This window comes from Trachurus japonicus, chromosome 6 (genome assembly GCF_045865225.1).
Source record: "Trachurus japonicus isolate A0001 chromosome 6, Traja_1.0".
NCBI lineage: Eukaryota > Metazoa > Chordata > Actinopteri > Carangiformes > Carangidae > Trachurus > Trachurus japonicus.
The window spans coordinates 9826570-9847133 of record NC_140912.1 but is presented as its reverse complement, the minus strand read 5'-3'; the positions used below and the strand labels follow the sequence as shown (position 1 = coordinate 9847133).

At 42.9% G+C, this 20564-nt stretch overlaps 2 protein-coding genes across 32 annotated transcripts in view; both read left to right on the top strand.

Moving 5' to 3' along the window:
- Nucleotides 1-13113, top strand: part of LOC146985570 (pleckstrin homology domain-containing family A member 5-like) — a 98053-nt gene extending 84940 nt beyond the window's left edge. For 13 of the 30 annotated variants that reach the window (XM_085778660.1, XM_085778658.1, XM_085778656.1 and 10 more), the window contains 12 exons: nt 1338-1487; nt 2419-2520; nt 3373-3531; nt 3884-4042; nt 4703-4823; nt 7224-7339; nt 8573-8788; nt 8922-9086; nt 10464-10597; nt 11056-11198; nt 11501-11600; nt 12003-13113. In XM_085778660.1, coding sequence (XP_085634786.1) covers nt 1338-1487; nt 2419-2520; nt 3373-3531; nt 3884-4042; nt 4703-4823; nt 7224-7339; nt 8573-8788; nt 8922-9086; nt 10464-10597; nt 11056-11198; nt 11501-11592 — 1557 coding nt within the window. In that variant the 3' untranslated portion in view covers nt 11593-11600; nt 12003-13113. The remainder of the gene's footprint in view (nt 1-1337; nt 1488-2418; nt 2521-3372; nt 3532-3883; nt 4043-4702; nt 4824-7223; nt 7340-8572; nt 8789-8921; nt 9087-10463; nt 10598-11055; nt 11199-11500; nt 11601-12002) is intronic. The other 17 variants (XM_085778663.1, XM_085778659.1, XM_085778655.1 and 14 more) reach the window with 7 other exon arrangements.
- A 1223-nt stretch (nt 13114-14336) lies between these two features.
- Nucleotides 14337-20564, top strand: part of LOC146985569 (zinc finger protein AEBP2-like) — a 37033-nt gene continuing 30805 nt past the window's right edge. Inside the window, exons 1-4 of one of the 2 annotated variants that reach the window (XR_015035977.1) lie at nt 14337-15004; nt 16015-16225; nt 17903-18010; nt 18741-18916. Coding sequence is in view for 1 of the 2 variants with exons in the window: in XM_085778644.1 (XP_085634770.1) it covers nt 14463-15004; nt 16015-16225; nt 17903-18010; nt 18741-18927 (1048 nt within the window). In the remaining variant the exon portion in view is untranslated. Of the gene's footprint in view, nt 15005-16014; nt 16226-17902; nt 18011-18740; nt 18928-20564 lie in introns of both variants that reach the window. The other variant, XM_085778644.1, reaches the window with a different exon arrangement.

Here is a 20564-nt window from a genome sequence, read left to right as displayed (position 1 = left end):
TTTTTAGAAACTGATTTTTTTTATACAGATTTTTTTATGTTGAATTTTTTTTACATGTCGAATTTTGAAAAACAGAATATTTTGAGACATTGATTTTCTTTACACTGAATTTATTTCAACATTTTAAAAAAAATCAAGAGGCAAAAAAAATTTCAGTGCTAGAAATTTGATGGTTTTTAAAATTCAAAGTCTGATTTTGATGCTAAAAAAATTCAGTCTTAGAAATTCATATTCAAACTCAGATGGCACAGAAAAACTTCCATATCTTCAGACTGTCCTGACCCTGAACATCACACAGGGACAACATGGAGCTGCCTGTGTGATTGGTTACTGAGTTTTATTAATGTTTACATCAGGCTGAGTTCAACAAATCAGTTTATGCTACTGTGATTTAAGTAGCCTAGTTAAATACTACAGTAATCATCATAGTGTATTGGCAGGAAAGACCATTTAATCTGTATGTATCAAATATCGATTAATGAATTAATCGATAATTTGCATCCCTAGTCTGTTGGTCTTGGTTAAGTACCACCTATTCAGTCATTCAATGGTATACTAAAATCCATGTGAAAAAAAAAATGCTTCTCACTGTCCTCAGGTCAAATATTTGTATGCGATTAAAATGTGATTAATTGCGATTAATTAATTACAAAGCCTCTAATTAATTCGATTAATTTTTTTAATCGAGTCCCGGCCCTAGTATAAACCAAAATGATTATACAGTTTATACTTTCTTAAAACTATAAGAATAGCTTGACTCAAGTTTATTTGCAGAAGACCTGAGAAAGAGAGAAAAACAAATGCCTTGTTTATCTGTTTCTATGGTTAACTATGGCCTAGCTCCTGCTGGCTTCAGTCAGGGCCAGAGGCATTATGGTTTTGGGTTGTCCACCCATCCGTCCCTCCATATGTCCATCCCAATCGCATGAATGCCATATCTCAGGAACATCTTCAGGGGATTTCAAATTTGGCACAAATGATTACTTTGACTGAATTTGGCCCAATTTTGGTGAAGTTCAAGGTCACTGATTTTATATCCAAAATAATCTTTTCTGGCCAATACTCAGTGTTGTAAATCAGGAGAGGGATATTGTGACCACATTTCCTGCAACTGTGCTATTTGGCAGATGCATTTGTTATGTTTTTTTTTCTTATTTTATTTTTATTTATATTTTGCACTAAAAACAAGGTCACTGACCAGAAAAGTTTGAGACTCTGCTGCAGGCTTAAATAATCTGTCAAGACTTTTTACTAAATTTAGCTGATCTCAAAGGTCATGATGGCAAATTACATACTCGTTCTGCATGTGTGTTTGATATTGTTGCATGTTTCTTCAGCACACCCTGGAGACAGCGCTGTTGTCGGCCAGTCAGGAGATAGAGATGGGCTCTGAAAACCCGGCTGCCATGCAGAGCGTCATCCAGCAGAGAGACTTACTGCAGAGCGGCCTGCTCAGCACCTGCAGAGAGCTGTCGAGAGTCAGCGCCGTGAGTCAAACAATACATTTACACACAATACACATGCTCGTGCTGGACACTGAGGGTGTATTCACACCTGCAGTGTTAGTGCGCACTAAATCTGGTGCGCACTAAATTTGGTCCAGTTTGGGTTGGTGTGAAAGCACATCGCACTCTAATACGCACCAAAACTAGTGCGGCCTGAGGAGGTGGTCTCGGTTCGGCTCCAGCTGAACTCTGGTGCGCACTAGTTTAGGTGTGAAAGCAACCACACTCTGGTGCGACCCAACTGCCAGGCGAACTCAACACGTTTGAGCTAAAAGGGCTCCCGTAGTCACTGACAACGGGTTAACGCAGCGGGGAGACCGCCCGGTGCTCCGGTGCTGCGGAGCTCTGTCCCCACAAACGAAGCAGCAGCAGCGGGGCAGCCGGTCGCTGCGTGTCCGCTGAGTCCGCTGCTCAGACACCGACAGGTCGGCGGCTCCGTCCCTTGTGTCCGCGGAGCAGCTGGTTACCGTGGTTACCGAGCAGCAGAGGTCCGCCCGTGTTTAACCGGGAACTAACGGGACCGAGCTGGGTGAACGCAACCGGAAACCAGCCAGAAGTACCAAACAGAGTTATACATGCAAACAATATAGAAATAAATGACCAGAGCTACTAACAACTTGCCCTACTTGAGTCTCCATCATGAAAGTTTTATCAATCAGCGCTTCCAGATTCCAACCGGTAGTCATGGAGACGTGACGTTCTCCAAGTTTGGTCCCGAGTGACAAAAAGCAGGTGTGAAAGCAACCGCACTAACTGAAAAATGAAACAATGTATCATTTTAACATTTGGTGCGCACCAGGGTGCGCACTAAACAGGTGTGAATACACCCTGAGGTTCTCTTTCTTCACGAGTGTTATTCAGATGAGACTTTTTCTTACAGTGTCATTCACAAAGTGCATTTCTCCCAAACCAGGAGCTGGAGCGGTCTTGGAGGGAGTATGACAAGCTGGAAGGAGATGTGACTCTGGCTAAGAACAACCTGCTGGAGCAGCTAGAGGCATTGGGAAGCCCTCAGGTAGGATAATTCTTGCTGTACTAAAAGCTGTACTTCTTGTACTACGCACCAGCTCTGCTGCCTAACACTGGCATAGAATAATAGTCGGGCCTTGGTTGGAGTGGATGTAGCACAAAGCTTCAAAGCGAGCTGAAAATGTGGCAGGTTTCCCTTGAAAACCTACTTATCCTTTTTGTCGGCACTTTTTTGACTTTGGGGAACAAGTAAAGAAGAATTCTCTCCTCCAATGCCCTTAGCTGAGTGTGGAGGGAGTTAACCGGGTGATCAAAGTAACATAGTGGGTGATTGATGAGTGTGGTGATGATAGAGCAGGTCTTGATTAAGTCTGTCTTTTATCTTGTCCTTCATCATGGGAGAGGTGTAGAAACAGAAAGAAACCGCTCCGACAGTTATTCCTGCTTGAGCCTGAGTCACAGAAAGTGCTAATTCAGAGTGAAGTCAGATGGCCAGCATGGGGTCTGGCCATCCTCTTCTTAAAGTGCCCTTCAGGCTCAGGCAGAGCTGTCATCAGTGAGAAGGAGTTCATTAGGTGTCCGTTTCTCTCCCTCTACCCTTACTTTCTTCTTCCTAGCTATAACCCTCCTCTCATCTCTCCTCTCTGTTCCGAGGCTAATATTTCTTGCAGACAGTAGGAGCTTGAACAGATCAATGTCTGCACCGACTGCACACCTGAGCACACACATAATCTCCACTCTCGCTATTGCATATTCCCATCTCTTTCATTTTCTTGTGCCTGCGTTGGGTGTTAATATTGCATCATTAGTCCATGAAGTCAGAGTTGGGGGGGATAATCTTCAGGTAATGTTGTGTGATTTGTGAACGTCTACGTGTTTTGTGTGCACACACACACAGACGGAGCCACCCAGCCAGCAGCACGTCCGCATCCAAAAAGAGCTTTGGAGGATTCAAGACGTAATGGAGGCCCTCAATAAACACAAAGCTCAGAGAAATGCCGTTGATGGAATGGGTTTCTACGGACCCAAGACCAACTTCAGTAAGCACAAAAACGAGGTGAGGCACCACTAACAGAGAGACCAAACAGTAACAGAAGATACTTTGTGAGATTTGTGTGAGATATTTGTGAAACAAACTTTCTGGGTCCTGTGAGGACCAGTTGATGTTGGCAGAAATAAGTTACCCAGAGTTACCCGGACCTCCTATGCTCATGGGCATGGAGCGTGGATGTGTCAGTCATGCTGTAGCATCTCTCTCTCTCTCTCTCTCTCTGTGGCGAATCAGCTGGTTTGCCCGCCCTGTGGGGCAAAACTGCTCAGTACCAGATGGTGGTTGCCCTAAAGCGTACGTGGTGGCACCATGTGTCACCTTGCTGCCTGTCCTGTCGTCCCCCCTGTATAATCCCTAGGAGGAGGACTTGGTACCGCCACGGCCACCCCTACCTCAGTCCTACGAGCCCAACCCCCCCACTGTGCCCCCTCCTATGTCCTCTCATGCTGGTGTGCGCCCATCATCACTCCACAGGCCGGAGGACAGGAAGTCCAGTCACAGGAATGGCACACACAGCGTAAGCTTGTTGACCCATTAACCTCATAGTTGACCCTGCCCTCAGCTGTGTCATCACACGTCATTGCTCGATGTGATGGTTTTCACTTTGATTTTGCTGGACATCTCACGTGATTTGGATTTGGTTTTGGTTGGATCGTATCCCTTTTCTCATTTGATGCCATACTCCCTTCATCTTTTTTTTTCAGGATAATGGATGAAGCCTTGTTTGTACTTTTTTTTTTTCTTTGCTCCCTCATTTAATTGAGTTGCCCTACTTTCCATTTCTGTGTACGTTTCTGTATGTTGAATTGAAACAGTTCTATTTTTGTTATGTCCTGTGGTTGCACATTATGACATTTGTCTCAGTTTGAATGTCTGTCTGCCTACTTTTTCTTTTGGTTGTTGAACAGTGTGTCAATCTCAAACACCATGGGGAGTTTTTCTTCAAGCTGTATATATTGTATATGTCCATATTTAAAGACCGCACTGTCTGTAAATACATAATTTTTGTGAAAAAAAAGAAAAGAAAAATTGCCATTATTGTCTTTGAAGTCACTTTGAAAGAGAAAAACCCACTGTTTTCCAGTGCTCGATATCTCAGTTTGGAACCAAACTCTCCATAACTAAATCAACACTACTCTGCACATATTTTAATTTTTTTGTTGTTGCTCACCTGCAGGGTCCAGACTACAGGCTGTATAAGAGTGAACCAGAGCTGACCACAGTAGCCGAAGTGGATGAGAGCAATGGAGAGGACAGATCTGAACATCCGTCTGACAGAGAACATTCTGGAAACAAAGGTACATGAGGGCAGAATGAGGCCAGGTAGCATGATGCCAGTGTCTGATAACTGCACATTTTACCGGTGAAGATTTTTATAAATAGATTATTAAAAAAAATTTTTTTTTAAATCTGTCACTTGTTTCCAGCGATAGTGGTAGCCATGGTTACCATGGCAGTTATGCATCACTTGACAGAACATAAATAGGAAGTCAGTTTTTTCTCTATGACAAAAGTTCATGTCAGTATATCACTTTGTAACTCTCATATCAGCCCTTACTTACAGTAATGTCTAGTTGTTACCATGGAAACAGTGGCATTTACACAGGAATTTGCTCAGAGTTAATTTACACTGAGTAAATCACCATACCACTCAGGTTTGTTATTGCTGGGTTGAAATGAGTGTCTGTGCTGGGATAACTTACAGTAGCTATTCCATTTATTTGACTTCACTTGGACTTTATGCTACAAGACATTCTCTGTGGCAAGATGGATTATAATTACCTAAAGAGCAAATGGGTCTAAATGCGATGAAACCACTTGCACAGCATAATTCAGGCCTTCTGAAGTTGAATAATTACACTGCAGCCTCACACTTGTTCCACATCACCACACAATCAATGTTGCAAGAAGCTGATGTTGCCTGAAAACACTGCTTGAAAAACTGTAATGGTCGGTACAGCTTTGATCTTATATTAAGTATTCCCACATTACATAGGTGCACAAATTGAATCCAGACGCTTTAAGAAAATGTTATTTGCCAAAATGACGAGAAAACTAAAGTAGCTGTACAGTATTATTACCATTCTCATAATAGGGCTCGTGCTCTAGTGTGTCCCCTACCGTTCTATTGGCGGGGCGGCCCGCCCCGCCTGCAAAGGCCCCCGCCCTCCTTGAAAAACGGGACATCTAGGAGCCAATCGCGGTCAAAGCGGACCTGTTGGTCTGATAAAACTGTAGCCGGCTTAATGGGTTAGCGAGGTATGTTGAGTCTAAAAAAACAGGCTCTCCTGTACTACAAAGGCTCTCTTTTAACCCGACTAGATCACCATAATTTATGGTCCCGACCAGGTTATGTTCAGAGTTTAATCATAAAACTGGCGATAAAAGCACCGCTGTTTCACTGTGTAACTCATTTACAGCTGGCATCAGCTTTACTTTGAAAGTCCAGTGGATCTGGATCAGGTTTGTACGGAGGGAGAGATCAGCTGATCCGCTGCTGTTGACTTTATCTCTGAGCGTCTCCGCCGAGAGTTGTCTCCGCCTCCTCGCCCGTTGAGCTGAGCGTCAGGAGCTCATTATAATATTAGACTATAGCCTATATCTTATTTTTTATACAGTCAGTCACCACTGAAAGAAGTTGTCCCCTCACAGCAGGACAGATGGATAATCGGTAAAGTTAATAATTTCACTTAATGTGGCCATGAATAAATCAATTTCGATGTTTTGCCTGTTATATTTCAGTGTTGCCCAAACGCAAATCTTGAATAGCCTAAGTCTTTGTTGTCTTTGTACAGAGACAATATGAGATTTGCTTGTAGCCACAGTGCCTAAAAACCCCACTATTTTCCTACGCACATACGCTCAATAAAACACACACTCGTATTCTATATTTTCGATCAGTGAAATATATGAAAACAATATAAAATACAATTTAAAATAACTTGTTGCTCTAGTTTATTTTATTTAAATGAATAAAGCTTCATATTTAAAAGTAGCGCAATGTTCAGCTGTCAGAAATTAACAGCAGCCTCCTCTCTTGTCATTTGCATCACTGATGCTTCAGGCTGCGATCGTGCTTTTTTATATCGCTTATACTCTCTCCATTAAAACAACCTGCTCCTCTTGGCTGAAATCAGCCCGTTGTGGATCCATTTCGTGCGGGAAAAGAATCATATGACGCCAAACGCCTTTGCCTTTGATGTGAACGCGCACAGATCATAAAACTGAGAGCCGGACTTAACAAACCAAGTTGATAACCAGCTTCGTAGTACCGTGTTAACTCGGGCCTGGGCTTCAGGTTTTGTTGAGCTGCATCATGAACACAAAGCCTGGCCATGTCGAGCCTCCTTCGCAGTAGGGGCCTCCGGTCAATTTTCAGACCCTTTTCAAAATAAAACACCGCAATTAACAAATACTAGAGGCCAATGTGTGTGTTTGTAGCCTATTTGTGTTTATTTAAAAATAAACTCATCCACCCCCCCAAGACAAAACGGCTAGGGGAAACACTGAATATGATATAATAAGTCTTTTCAGGTTCAGTTCAGATTCATCAAACATTATCTGCTTTAATATTGTGCATGGTCAATTAATTTAGAACAGTAAATGTCTTAAAATGTAGTTCAATTATCAGTGTAAATATGTTACAGCAGGTTCTTTGCCATTGAACCAGCTGGCTAACTGACTCTTCCTCTTCCTAGGCATGTCCTACCCAGTTGGCATTGTCCCCCCCAGAACCAGATCTCCAGTGCCTGAGTCTTCCTCCATAGCTTCTTATGTTACATTAAGGAAAAGCAAGAAACCTGACCCTAGGACGGTGAGTATCCGGCCTTCATTTCTCAATGTTCTGGTGTAACTTCAAGTAGCACTTGGAATTTGTTTTTAGCTAATTTTGACTCTTATTCTGTATAGTGTCAGATAATGCCATCAGCTGTTGAGAAAAAACTGAAATGTAAAATCTAAACTTTCTTGTGCATATTTTCCTTTGTGGCAAAGTACAATTAGCACTAATGACTACCAAATGCTTTATGCAACTCACCTTTGTTTGTTCCTCTGTGGACGAGAATGACGGGACAACCCCTTCATTTTCTGTGACTACAGTTAGTCCAATCTTAATTGGTTGTCCGTAAGCTGTTGGTTACATGTGCAGAAAGAGGCTGCTCATCACGTGGCCAGGGTGTGACTCATGCTCTTAAAACCAGGCTGTAATAAAATAGATGCCAAGCTTGGTTTATACAATTTCCAGCCTCAAACACTATCAACTTAAATATAGTAACCATATAATTAGTGCACCACACTGCTGGGTGTGTCCTGCTTTTAGTGTGTCAGTGTGTGTCTGTGTTGGAAAGGTGGACACACAGGGTAAATTAACCTATATGTGAAGTTAGTAATGTCAGCAGGACGTGTAGTCCTCCGTGGAGGGCAGAAAGACCATGACTGTGAGAGTGTGTTGCAGGACTGTAGAGTTTAGTACAGACTCTTGGATACCAGCCTCTTGAACAATCTGGACAGGGGGTGGGGGGAGGGGGGCTGTCCTCAGGCTCTTGACGGAATCCAGATCTGCCAGGCCCTCCAGCATGGCACAAACCTGAGAGTGAACAACTGCTCCTTAGTTCACTTCACTCCATCAGCCGTGGTCATCAGCTCTCCTGCACAGGCATTAGCAAGCCCCAAGCTTCTCCGAGTGCACCTATGTGTGCCGGGCAGGAGCGTGCGAGTGCAAAGCAGTCAGGTTGTTTTTATATGCTTTTGCACTCCTGCTCAGTTTGGTTCCAAGAGAGTGAATATTAAAGAGCCATTTCACCATCATTATTGTAGCAATTATGTCAATCCTGACTGTTAATTTTGTTTAAAGAAGCTAAATGTTTTTTCCAGTATTTGCAGTATGGGCAAGGAAAGTACGCTCATTCTGCTTGGTCAAGTTTAGACACTTGTCAGCAACACCCATTGTGGCTCTTAGTACCATTTGTGTCCTATTTTTGAATATCTGACAGTGATGCTATATTCTTATTAAGTCTGCATATTTGTGGTCGTCCTCTCTGGCTAACAGGAGCGCCCACGCAGCGCAGTGGAGCAGCAGCTGTGCGCTGCAGAGAGTGGCCGGCCCAGGATGAGTGTGGAGGAGCAGCTGGAGAGGATTCGCCGCCACCAGCAGGGAGCCCTGAGGGAGAAGAAGAAAGGCCTGAGCATTAGGGGTGGCAGCCAGGAGAACACGCCTTCTCGCAGTCACTCTTTCAATAAAGAAAACCATTTCCGCAGCGTGCAGGTACTGGATGACTGACGCAGATATTATTTGGACAAAGTGGTAACGCTGAAGTTCAGAACAGGTTGAAATCAAATCCCGGAGCCCCGTCGAATCGTTCTCTATCTTTAATTTGTCGGTTCTTTGTCTTTTCTAGTCCCATATGAGACGCAGAGATGAGGTGATGAGCAGTGACATTCAGGAGCTGGAGGCCTCTCTCAGGCAGCAGGAGGTAGTGAGGGAGCAGGAGACGCCCGCCGAGGAAATTGCCCGTCTCAAAGAAGCCTCACAGGCTGACCACCACTTTAATGTGGACCGAGAGGTAAGGCACAGGAGTTGGCTGTCTGACTCATCAGACTCAAGAGGGCTCACATTATCACAGGCAACTTATTTAGAAAATGTTTACCAACAAAACAACAAGACTTGTGGATGGTTTGAGCACTGAACCAGGAATAATTGGAGAGAGTGACATAATTAAATGGTATTACTGTATTGAACAACAAATAAAGGTAACAAACCTACTGCTATGACTATAGGGATTAATGGGTCATTAATGGGCCAATTTGCCAAAATGGTGAACTATCCCTTTAACAATGGTACTTATATATGGTATATGGCTGGACTAGATATTATGTTTGAAAAATGCACTCACTCACTTGTATTATGTATCACACTTATTGCATGTGTGCAAAACTCTGCAGCCAAGTTTTTTTCCCACGTCAAACTCAGTATTAAAGCAGATATCAGTGGAATGTTTTTGTTAATATAAGTCCTAAATAGTCCTATTTTCCGTCAGCAATCACTTACATGAAGTATTTCAGCCTAAACACGAGTCTCTCCGTCACTCTGCTCTGCTGTAACCCGAGGAGAAAATTTTCCTTGTGGGATACAAGTGTTATCCAATGAGGGGAGAGAACGGCATGAAGGGCTGTGTGTGCAGCCAAGGGATGCGCGTGAATGTGGTGACGTAGCACGAGGACCAATTGATGCCTGACAAGGGCGGGGGCTGCTAACTCATGGTGCGTTCAAGGAAACTCGTACTTTGTGTTTTTCCTTCCTGTGAAGTCATACCAGTTCGATCTGGTACGAGTTCACGGGTCGGAAGTTACGAGTGGCCGTTATAGGGAACTTTCCCAGACAACAGGACGGTAAAAACACGAGCTACGGGTTACCTGGAACGCTACCAAGTCGTAGTTGTGACTTGAAGCTGTAACTTACGGTTTCAAAAGCCTGCCTTGAACACAGCATTAGCCGAAACGGCCGTGCCGCTGTTATCTGCTTTAAGCAATAACTAAATTTTTCCGTAGGCTGCCTGTCAGCTCTAAACTTGATTTTAAGGTACTTCTTGCTGTTTAAGAAAAGTTCATGGCCTTTCTCTGGGTTATGTCAAAGAACTCTTTACAGTTGATGTCCCGCACTGATCTCTGCATGCTGCAGAAAGTCTCATATTGTGTTTCTCACTCTGGGACGTAGCTTACAGTGATGCTCCATTTACTTCTGACAGACAGCTTCAACAGTCATCCTGTACTGAATGATGATGACGATAATTAGCATCTGTGATTTATTCATGAATGTCATTTATTTATTAATTTACACGTCTAGCTTCCGTCTTTTTTTTATTTGCAAAGCACAACATTTTTCTCTCCATTGTGTGAAATGAGCTACATGAAGTGTTTGTTCTCTGGCTGTGTTTCCGCAGCTTTCTGTGCCTGACAAAGTGCTGATTCCTGAACGTTATGTAGAGTCTGACCCAGACGAGGCTCTGAGCCCGGAGCAGGAGGCTGATAAGCAGAGGAAAGTTGACCGCATCAAAGCCCTCATAGCAAAAAACAGGTAAACACCATCACGAGCTATTGTTACCCTTAACTATTTACTAGCAAGGACAATCTTGTGCTGGCCTTTTATGCTGGATTGGGATGCTTTGGTGAAAGGTCTATCTTTACCAGTGCGCGCTGATATTTCCCAGCAGATTTCATGCATGAAATTCTTTCGCAACCGAGGGGTAAGTTTGGGGTCATTACAAGACATAACCATAGATGGCTCAAAAGGGGCCACACTGCCAGTTTGCTCTTTCAGTGCCTTAGACGTGCAGAAAAGTGCACATTCGTATCTCTCAGTCACTGTGACATTTAATTCTAAATGCCATCCCCCTTGAATTGTTTTAAATGAGATGTCTTGTTTGTCCTGGAGTTACTACTGTACTGTATGTATATCCTAAAAGTATGTTTTAGAATTAAAGCTGTTGTATACTGTACACTGCAGAAGTCAGTTGTGTGTTTGTGTGCTCCTAGCATGCAAAATGTGCTGCCTAGCGTGGCTCTAAGCCCAGAGGAGGAGACTGAAGAGGAGGTTACTGTACAGGAGAAAGAGAAGATGATTAATATCTCCTACGAGCTGGCAGCTGAGGCCTCCAAACGCAGCAAGCTGGTAGCAGGTACATCTCTAGAGAGAAAGAGGGGCGGGCGTGATAAAAAACAATGCATGTGATAAAACAAAAGCTAGTGGGAGCCTCTTCTTACTTCATGTGGTGGTTTGTTTAACTGCAGCTGCTTCCATTGAGCATGTGTTCAGTCATTTATCATCGCAGTCTCATTTCTTTCTTCATTAATTTCATCGACTTTGATTATGATTATTTGTGTTTGTTTTTGTTCACGATCTCATGAGCATACAGATGGAATTTGTTTTTGTTATTTTGTGTGTGTGTGAGTTCATCATGTCGCTCTGTTCTGTTTGCAGTGAAAAGCCTGTCGTCCTCTTCCCCACCCCTTCCACAGTCTCCTAACACACCCCCTCAGCTTACTGACGGGTCTCACTTCATGTGTGTGTAGTAGCACCAGTAAGGGCCTTCATCACCTTGTTTTGTCCATACTTACAATACTCAAATGTTCTTGGCATTTTGATTGTTTCTGGGGGAGAAGAAAAACATTAATTAATATAATGGGATTGAAAACTTAAACTGAAGTAATGGAGGGGACAATGTTAGTCTATGGCATGTTTGTATGTATCCTGTGTTGCTGTAGCTGCTGTAGCTGTACCTGTATCTGACACTTTTTCACACTGTGTGAGATTTCTTTTGGTAGTCTGCGTAGTTATTCACAGTCTTTGTTGTTGCCTACTCATCGACCTCAAAAGACTGAAATATTGATTTCAGTTATTGCACGTAGGGAATCCTAGTCATCTTGAGCCTGATATTATTTTTGGAGCATAATTAGATTTTTCTCACTTTCTCTTTCTGCAGCACAGGCCCTGGCGTCAGTAAAAACCTACACATGAAGGAAACAGCAGCAGAGGTTTAAAGAAGCCCCTGAAGAATTACCCCGAGGACATCAGCACAAGGCCATAGGCCCACGGAGAGTGAAACTGCCCAGTCTTTCCTCTGGGGTCTTAACCTCTGACTTCTGTATGCTCACTGTGACGTCTTAAGCTCCGATGCCACAAAAACACACTTTCTTTGTGACATTTCTCTGCAATCGCCCCCGTTTTGGGCATCAAACTCTTCTTAATCTGGTGAGACAGCTTTGATTCTGTTGTTGTTGCAGTTCCGTTTTCAGTTTTTACAAGGCTTTTAAGTTTATTTTTTAATATTTATATGGTTTTATTAGGTTCTTCTTTGAATATGGGCTAAAGTCTGTCTGTAGATATCTATGAGGTTAACAGACAGATTTGCTGTAAGCTTCAGGGCGGGTGATAAATTCATGTTGCCACCTGTCCAAAATGTTACAAGAACACCTTTTCACATGATTTGAGTTCACTTAAGTCTTTACTCAATTTGTTTTTCAGGCATTGACCGTCAGCCAACCATTCATATTTATCCATTTATTGTAAAAAAACATTTGTTGATGCAAAACATGAGTATATAAGCGATATAGATTCCTCTATTATAATGAAGGAGGAGCCACTTGCTGCAGACTAAGGTTATTTGTATTTTCTCCTATTTCTGCGTTGTAATTATTTAAAATGGGATCCTCTGCAGTCCCTGTCACATTGTTGCTGACAATTGTGTGAATGTTCTTGCTTAAGTCACACGATCCTGTCTTTTTTATTGCTGAGATATCTATTTAATTGAGAGATGAAAAAAGATAATTTGGTTCTATTTTATGATATGTTGGTTTGAAGTCCTCTATCTTAAAAAAAGATGAGCACATGTAAAAAGCAATAAAAATGTTTGTGGATCCAGGATTAATTTTTTCGTGTGTATAAAGTGTAATTATCAGAGGTTTACTGTGTATATAATGTACATGGTAGAGCAGGATGGGAGGATGTATCCAACATATGGTTACGTGCTAGATTTGATTTGCAAATGTTCATATCCCATCTGTTTTATATCATGTTAAATAAATGTTGCCGTTTTAATGAGTTGTTGTATATTTGTGTCCTTATCACTCCTGAAGATAGTTTTAAAGGGAATGCTGAAGGTAAAGTTATACACTCAATGTGTCGGCTCATATGCAAACAGGTAATATATTTAACATGAGAACCTGTGTTTGGTTTGAGATTATGTGTGGAAGTGAACCTTGTTTTATGCTTTAATAATGTATGAATTATCAGGTTTATCAGAAACAATAATGTGGACTGAAGCCATCAGCTTGTATGATGGTTAGTTTAAATATGGAACTGTAGCTCCCTCTAGTGGTCAACAATTTTTCATGTCCTGCAACGTTGAGTACATTTTCTCCTCGGGTTACAGCAGAGCAGAGTGACGGAGAGACTCGTGTTTAGGCTGAAATACTTCATGTAAGTGATTGCTGACATGATTTATGGTGAAATCAAAATTTACAAATAATGAGAATACAGTAGAAAAGAGATTTGAATCTCTAGTAAGACATCTATAATATGAGGTGTAAGTTTGTGTTTCATGGAGTTGTATGAAATGGACACTATGATGCTTAATGCTTTATGTGAGCCATTAGAAAATGCCCTTTTCTAATAAGAATCTAGAAAAAATCTACAGTTGCACAAATTAAGATTGAGAATAGGGCCCAGATGGGCTGTGGGTCTTTTCCAGAATATAAATTATCTATGTGCATATTTGATAAACTACATGCTTAAAAAAGATAAATCATAATAGAGGTAAATAAACACCAGCTAAAAAGGGTTTCACAAACTGGCAACTTTAAACTTATTCTTACTCAATCAAACATCACACATTACGATATGATAGCGACTTCCAGTAACAGAAAACAAAAAGAAGGGAAGGTAATGCAAGCTACAATACACATGCAAAATCCAGCAGACATCTATGATCAAAGTTAGACTTGAAGATGATATTAAGGGCTGTAGAGAGACATCACATTATGGTTTTGATTCACTTGCCCTTTCTTATGACCATTTTCTTTACATTTTATTATTATTGTTAACAGGGAACATTAGGAGAGTTGATCAAAGTCATTGCATTGTCAAAAACGCTAAGCAGAGAAATACTCTGAAGCCAAACTAGAGTTATTATGAGTGGGTCCCTTGGCCTCAGCTGGGGGCCTCTCTTGTAGTAAACACTGACTCCTCTATTTAAAAGAACGGAAGAGACTGAAACACATGGAATGTTTAAATGCCAACGTCAGAGTTTGCCCTCCTCGTGCCGCATCTGACCAATCAGAGAGCAGACAGTGATTTGACCCAGCCCTCCCTCTGCAGTGAGGCGTTTGTCTGTGCCACGGGTAAATTTTAATACCGAAAGTATCCCACGGAACGCGCCGCTGAAATGGCTTCTGCGGCCACCGAAGAAACCCCCGCGCCGAGTGCGGAGAGCGATGCACCGGCCGTGGAGACGAACGACAGCAACGGCGAGGAGAAAGACAAGGGCCTCACCGAAGCGGAAACAGACGAACCAGACGGCAGCGCAGAACCGAAAATGGAAGAGGAGGGCGCGGAGGCCGGCGGAGACAAGCCCGCTGAAACGGCAGACAAGGCCGCTAGCGAAGCGGTTACACACGACGGGGTTGTGACGGTCACCCAGGAGCCGACAGGCGTCCCCGAAGAAGCAGAGCCAAAGCCGGAGCCAGAGCAAAGCTCCGGAGGCGGCAACAGCGAGCCCGCCGCCGGTAACGTGTTGAAAGACGCGAAGGAGGAACCGGGAGGAGACCAGCGGTGCTCGGGGATAGACTGCGAAAAGAGCAAAGCAGTTTGTGAAGACAGCGAGAAGCCCAGCGGCGGAGGTACGGAGCTGGGCGACAAGAGGCGGCCGAGTGTGGAGATATCGTCCTCGGATGGAGAGCCGCTGAGCCGGATGGACTCTGAGGACAGGTTAGTGTGGGGAAACTGACAGGGAGCTCTTGGCCGCTGGGTGGGTGTGAACATGTTACAGTAGTAGCCACTGACAGCATCACTCCCTCCATCCCAACTCTGAACAAATAGACAGAGGATAACAATGAAGTTGAGTTTTTGTTGTTCATTGGCTATACAGTTGATATCACCATCCAAATGATAAACAACCACTTTAACGTGATAGGCTAGTTGTTGTAAATATAGGTAAGACATGTCCTGAGATATATAAAATAATACTCTGGCTTCACCTTAAAAATGGTATGCTCTATTTAGTCTACTTTGTGCAAATATTTTCCATTTCCAGAGTGCTGCAGGTTTCACATTTACCTATCATACTCCTGTAATCAATAATGGCTTACAAACTATCTATGTTGCACTAACTTACTAAAAGTTTGACTTAAACTCAAGATACCATCCACCTTCATCTGAATTAATGAATTATAATCATCATACAGTAATTAACCAATTAATCTGCAGTTTAAAACTTTGCATGCAATGCAACATAATTCTGTACACCAGGGTCAAACACGAGTAGCAACAAGCAAAACACATTTTTAAAAGGAGTGAGGGTTTAAACATGGTTGGAAAGGAATCTATTGCTAATTATACACTATTTTATTCCAAAAACTAGCTAAAAAACTGTAACTTGTTGAATGAGTAATGAGTGAACTATTCCCTGTGAGCCCTTTGGTGAAGTTGACAGCACAGCAAATGAATGATATAGTGCAGGGAGCACTGAATACAAGGATATAATTGATTTGCCACGAGTGATGAAAGTGGCATGCATGAAAAATCAGTTGCAGCCTGTAGGCTTTCACGCATAGGGACAATGTAATGTGGGAAGTGATATCTGCACCTGTTCGTCATGGCTGTGCAAAGCCTGTTCTAAACTATGAAGAGATTCTTGATAGCCTTCCTGTCCATGCTTAATAACTATGGAGCTCTCTCTCTTTCCCCTCTCTCTGACCTCTCCACCCTCTCGCTCACAGTATCAGTAGCACCCTGATGGAGATGGAGAGCATGGTGTCCAGCGGTCGTTCCACTCCAGCCATGATGAATGGACAAAGTAGTGCCAGCTCCTCGGGGGCTAAGACAGTGGCTTATCCCTGCTGCTGGGACCTCTGTCCACAGTGCTTCAACTCCAGCCCTGACCTGGCAGAGCATATCAGGGGAATTCATGTGGATGGACAGAGAGGAGGGGTTAGTTGACCTTCAACCTGAGCCTTAACGTTGACATACTAGCAGGCCGTAGCTTTACCTTGTCAGCGCAGACACCCAAGACACAGTAGTTACTGTCATTACCATGCAACCATACAACATTTGTACGTAGTGTTAAATGGCTGGTTGAACTTGGCGTGAGAAGTTAGAATTAAAGCGACTTTATGCTGAATAAACACCAAGTGTTACTTACTTACTGCCCTTTATGCCAGCTGGCATGTGGGGCAGCAACAAAGGGTTTCCACTCCTGTCTGTTTTGGGCCAGTGTCTTTATGGAACCAGGTGTGATGCAGGGCCTTTAGCCCCTCCACTGTCCTACGCCTCTTTTTTGTTTACCATCTGGTGTCCACTGAAGATCATTTTGGATAATGTTGTCTCATTCTTTACGTGTGACATGCCCAATCCATTTCCAATCCAAACACCAAGTGTGCTGTGGGTTATTTTGAGTAATGACACTGTTTCTTGGTGGAGATGTTGCTGTTGAACCTTAATCAAATCCTGTCAATGAGTGCTGTGACCGTGGCAAACACAATTTGTTAAAGGGACATTGTGTAACTTCTCCTGTTATCTATTCACAAAAATCGATTATTTTGTTTTTCATTAATCAGTAATCACCCTCATCAACAAACTGAAGTGTTCCGGTAAGCTCTGAATTTGCCGTTCATATCATTCATATCTACATGGAGCGGGTAAGCTCGGTGCTGGCTGCCATGTGGTGTCGCCATGTTTTTACGTTCAGTGGCAGCGTGACGGTAGGAAACCACGAAAAGACACCAGAGTTGTCGGCTCAGGTCGAGGTGGCGTCTGTGAAAAGTCACCGCGGTAACGCAGTGAGGAGGAATGGCGCGTTACACTGATGCTGCATTCACCTGGAGTCGGGCAGACAGCCGTCGGTAACAAACCAGATGTCATTTTAGTCACAGAAGTCCAGAGAAAGCCGGTAAAACGTGGGTCAGGTAAACAATACGACATCGCCATGACAACATATTGTCACGTGTATTGTTTTGCCTCGTGCTGGCGGACCACTTGTTTACATAGAGGCTTGTTTATGCCGTTATGTGCAGCAGCTGTCGTCCGTCTGCCGTCTGCCCAATTTCACGTGAATGCAGCATGAAAAATACGATTGAGTTGCTTACGATATACAACCGCAACGCTAGATGGGAGTAATTCCTACACAATGTACCTTTAATGTCTAAATACCACTTGTGTGTGTGTGTGTGTGTGTGTGTGTGGTTTTTTTTTGTTTTGTTTAACCTCTATCGATTGCTTACCTTTTTGGCAAAACCATTCAATTATTAGCCGTATTTTGTCTCATCTGCTGTGCGCTCCCTACATTTTTAGGTTTTATTAAGTCGCAGCTGTAACAGTTATATGCTGGGAGTTTGTCTTTCTTGAGAAAGATGTATGAGAAATCACACCGACCTTTTCCACTTGTAGGCCACATGCAAGAAAGTCCTCAGACTCCAGAGAACAGAAATTCAGAGACCTCAGGACTAAGCAATTTCTATATCTATGTATAATCTGAGAGATTTGCTGTCACACCATCCTTAACCAAGCTGTTTCTTCGTTCACAGTGTTGTTTTATTGTACTATGTCTATTTTTGTCTGACTACTTCCATATAAACTCGTTGTCATGTCTTCTTCTCTGTCTGTCTTTAGGTGTTTGTGTGTTTGTGGAAAGGCTGTAAGGTGTATAACACTCCATCCACCAGTCAGAGTTGGCTCCAGAGACACATGTTGACTCACAGCGGAGATAAGCCCTTCAAGGTAAAACCAATAACTTAGGCATGCTGTGTATTTGTGGCTTTTTTCATATTTTGATTATTAAAGGTGTACAGAAAAGAAAATTGAATTTGAGCCCACTCTGGGTCATAAAATTAGTGTAATAACTCATCTATCAGACGATGTAGGCCAAACTTTGTGCAAAATTCTATTTTTGAGTAAATCCGTGATGAAAGTGTGTATTTTAGTGTAGTTTTTTTTTTTCGTATTGGATAATGCAGGCGCACGGATTATACGTCAGCCTGTACACGATTCACTAGCCACTGATATTGGATCCGTAATCCGTCATTCAAACGTCTGAGACACGCACACACACACGGAGCTCGGGCTCGCCCCAAACTTTGAATATCCCGCCCGCTCGATAACGACCAATCAAATTCATTTTCCTTACTCGGGTAAACTCGTGTTGCAGCTCGTGACAACTCGGCGCGACAAACGGGACAAACGGCCATTTCTGTACACCTTTAACATTCTTGTGTATTTGGTGAAATTCTACTTATGGATAATGTTTATATATATAAAATATATGTCAACATCTAGGTTGAGCCATCATCTTAGTTGTCTCATTTGTGATACATGTCAGTGAATGCATCTAACCAGAATCTGTTTAGCCATGCCATTAACAAAAATAAATATTTAACAGTAGTCAATTTGTAAAGTTACAGTAACAGCTTGTCTTTTACCTGTCAAATTTTGTTTCTCTGCTTTGCTGCAGTGTGTAGTTGGTGGCTGCACTGCCAGCTTTGCTTCCCAGGGAGGGCTGGCTCGACATGTACCAAGTCACTTCAGCCAGCAGAGCTCCTCTAAAATGTCCAGCCAGGCCAAACTCAAAGAGGAGTCCCCCTCCAAAGCCGGACTCAACAAGAGGAAGAAACTCAAGAACAAACGCAGGTGCTCCCTACGTACGTACCTAACAGGCACACAAACTAACCCCGTCTCAAAATGTTTTTCATCCTGTTTTCAGTCTTCTCTTTGATGGTTAAGATTACAAGCTTAACACTTTTTAGTTTTAGTGCTATTTATGTTTAGCTGAAACAGATGTTTTTTTGACTCCTGACCTCTCACATCTCTCTGATAGACCACACACACATACACACAGGAGAAGACAGAAAGAAAACGAAAGGTAAACTTGCACCAGGTAGACAGACAGATTCTCCCCATGGCAATGTTCTGCATTTCAGAGAACGACTTTTGGTGTTTTTTTCCTCTGATTCTCTCTGCTTATGTCTGTGGTAGAGGTAGATACTGATAGTTAGCCCCCTGGTGGCTTTGCCTCAGATAGCCTGTGTCTCATAGCTCTTTTTTTCTCCCTGCAACCTCTTCTGGCTCCCTGCAAAAGCAAATGTTTTTATCATTACAGAGTAGACAATTCAGAACCTGTAAAACACATGTCTCATATTACTGAAGATTTTATGAGGCCATTAAAAGACCATATCAGTAGTTTTGTGCATTTCAGTACACTGAATGTATTTTACATTATGTACATTATTTCCATCTGTTTTCACAATAGAAATTAAATAGAAAATCCAAATACAGTTGCAAACAGAAGAACTACCTGAGGTAATGATTTATGATCCATCAAAGTTAACAGTTTTAGTCTTATACTCATGCACAGTGTCAGGACTGGCTCCTTTTCCTGACAAACAACACGCGGAGAGGGGAAGGTGCCGACAATAATCTTATTTATTTATAACAACAATCAAAGGTAGACAATCAGTAGTGGAGGATATCAGTGGTGAGTGCGGGTGCATGGATGGATATGTAGGTGTTGTCTGTGCATTAAAACCAAGAGGACAGTCGCAGCGGGGGAGCTGCAGGACGCCAGGTCATGAATGGGATGAGAGAGAGGGAGACGGCGATCTCCTCCCGGCTTTTAGGAACATAGCCACGCCCCCCTACGGCACACACACCGGAGGCCCATGAGTAATCCTGAGGGAAGGAGAGACAGAGAGCGAGAGGGGCGCCGCACACACACACGCACATACACACAATCACTTGGGGTTGTCACACCCCCCCCCTTAAGACGGGACCCCAAAGGGGAACCGGCACAATAAACCCACAACCTATTAAGGGTAGCAGGACCAACTCCATGTTAACCATTTACAGTTATAACCATACTCTAAATAACATGAATTATATGAACAATTCCCACTGCAAACCCCAACCCAACTCACCCAGCCATCCCAGAACTCTGCAACCTGGTACCGGGGAAGCCTATTTAAGAGTTTGAAAGGACGGAGGAGCAGGAGTGTGAAAGCGGGGATAAAGTTACATGTCATCATACATACAAGATTAACAATGCACAACTGACCCAATACCCCATCAACTCTAAGGCAGAGGCGCCCTAGACAAAACATCTGCCAGGATATTATCTTGCCCTTTAATGTGGCGTATGTCTAAATCATAACCCTGCAAAAAGAGAGACCACCTGACCAGTCTCTGATTTGGAGTTTTCAAGGAACCTAAGAATGTCAAAGGGTTGTGATCTGTGTAAACAATTAAAGGTGCCGTCCCACCTACGTACACCTCAAAATGCTGT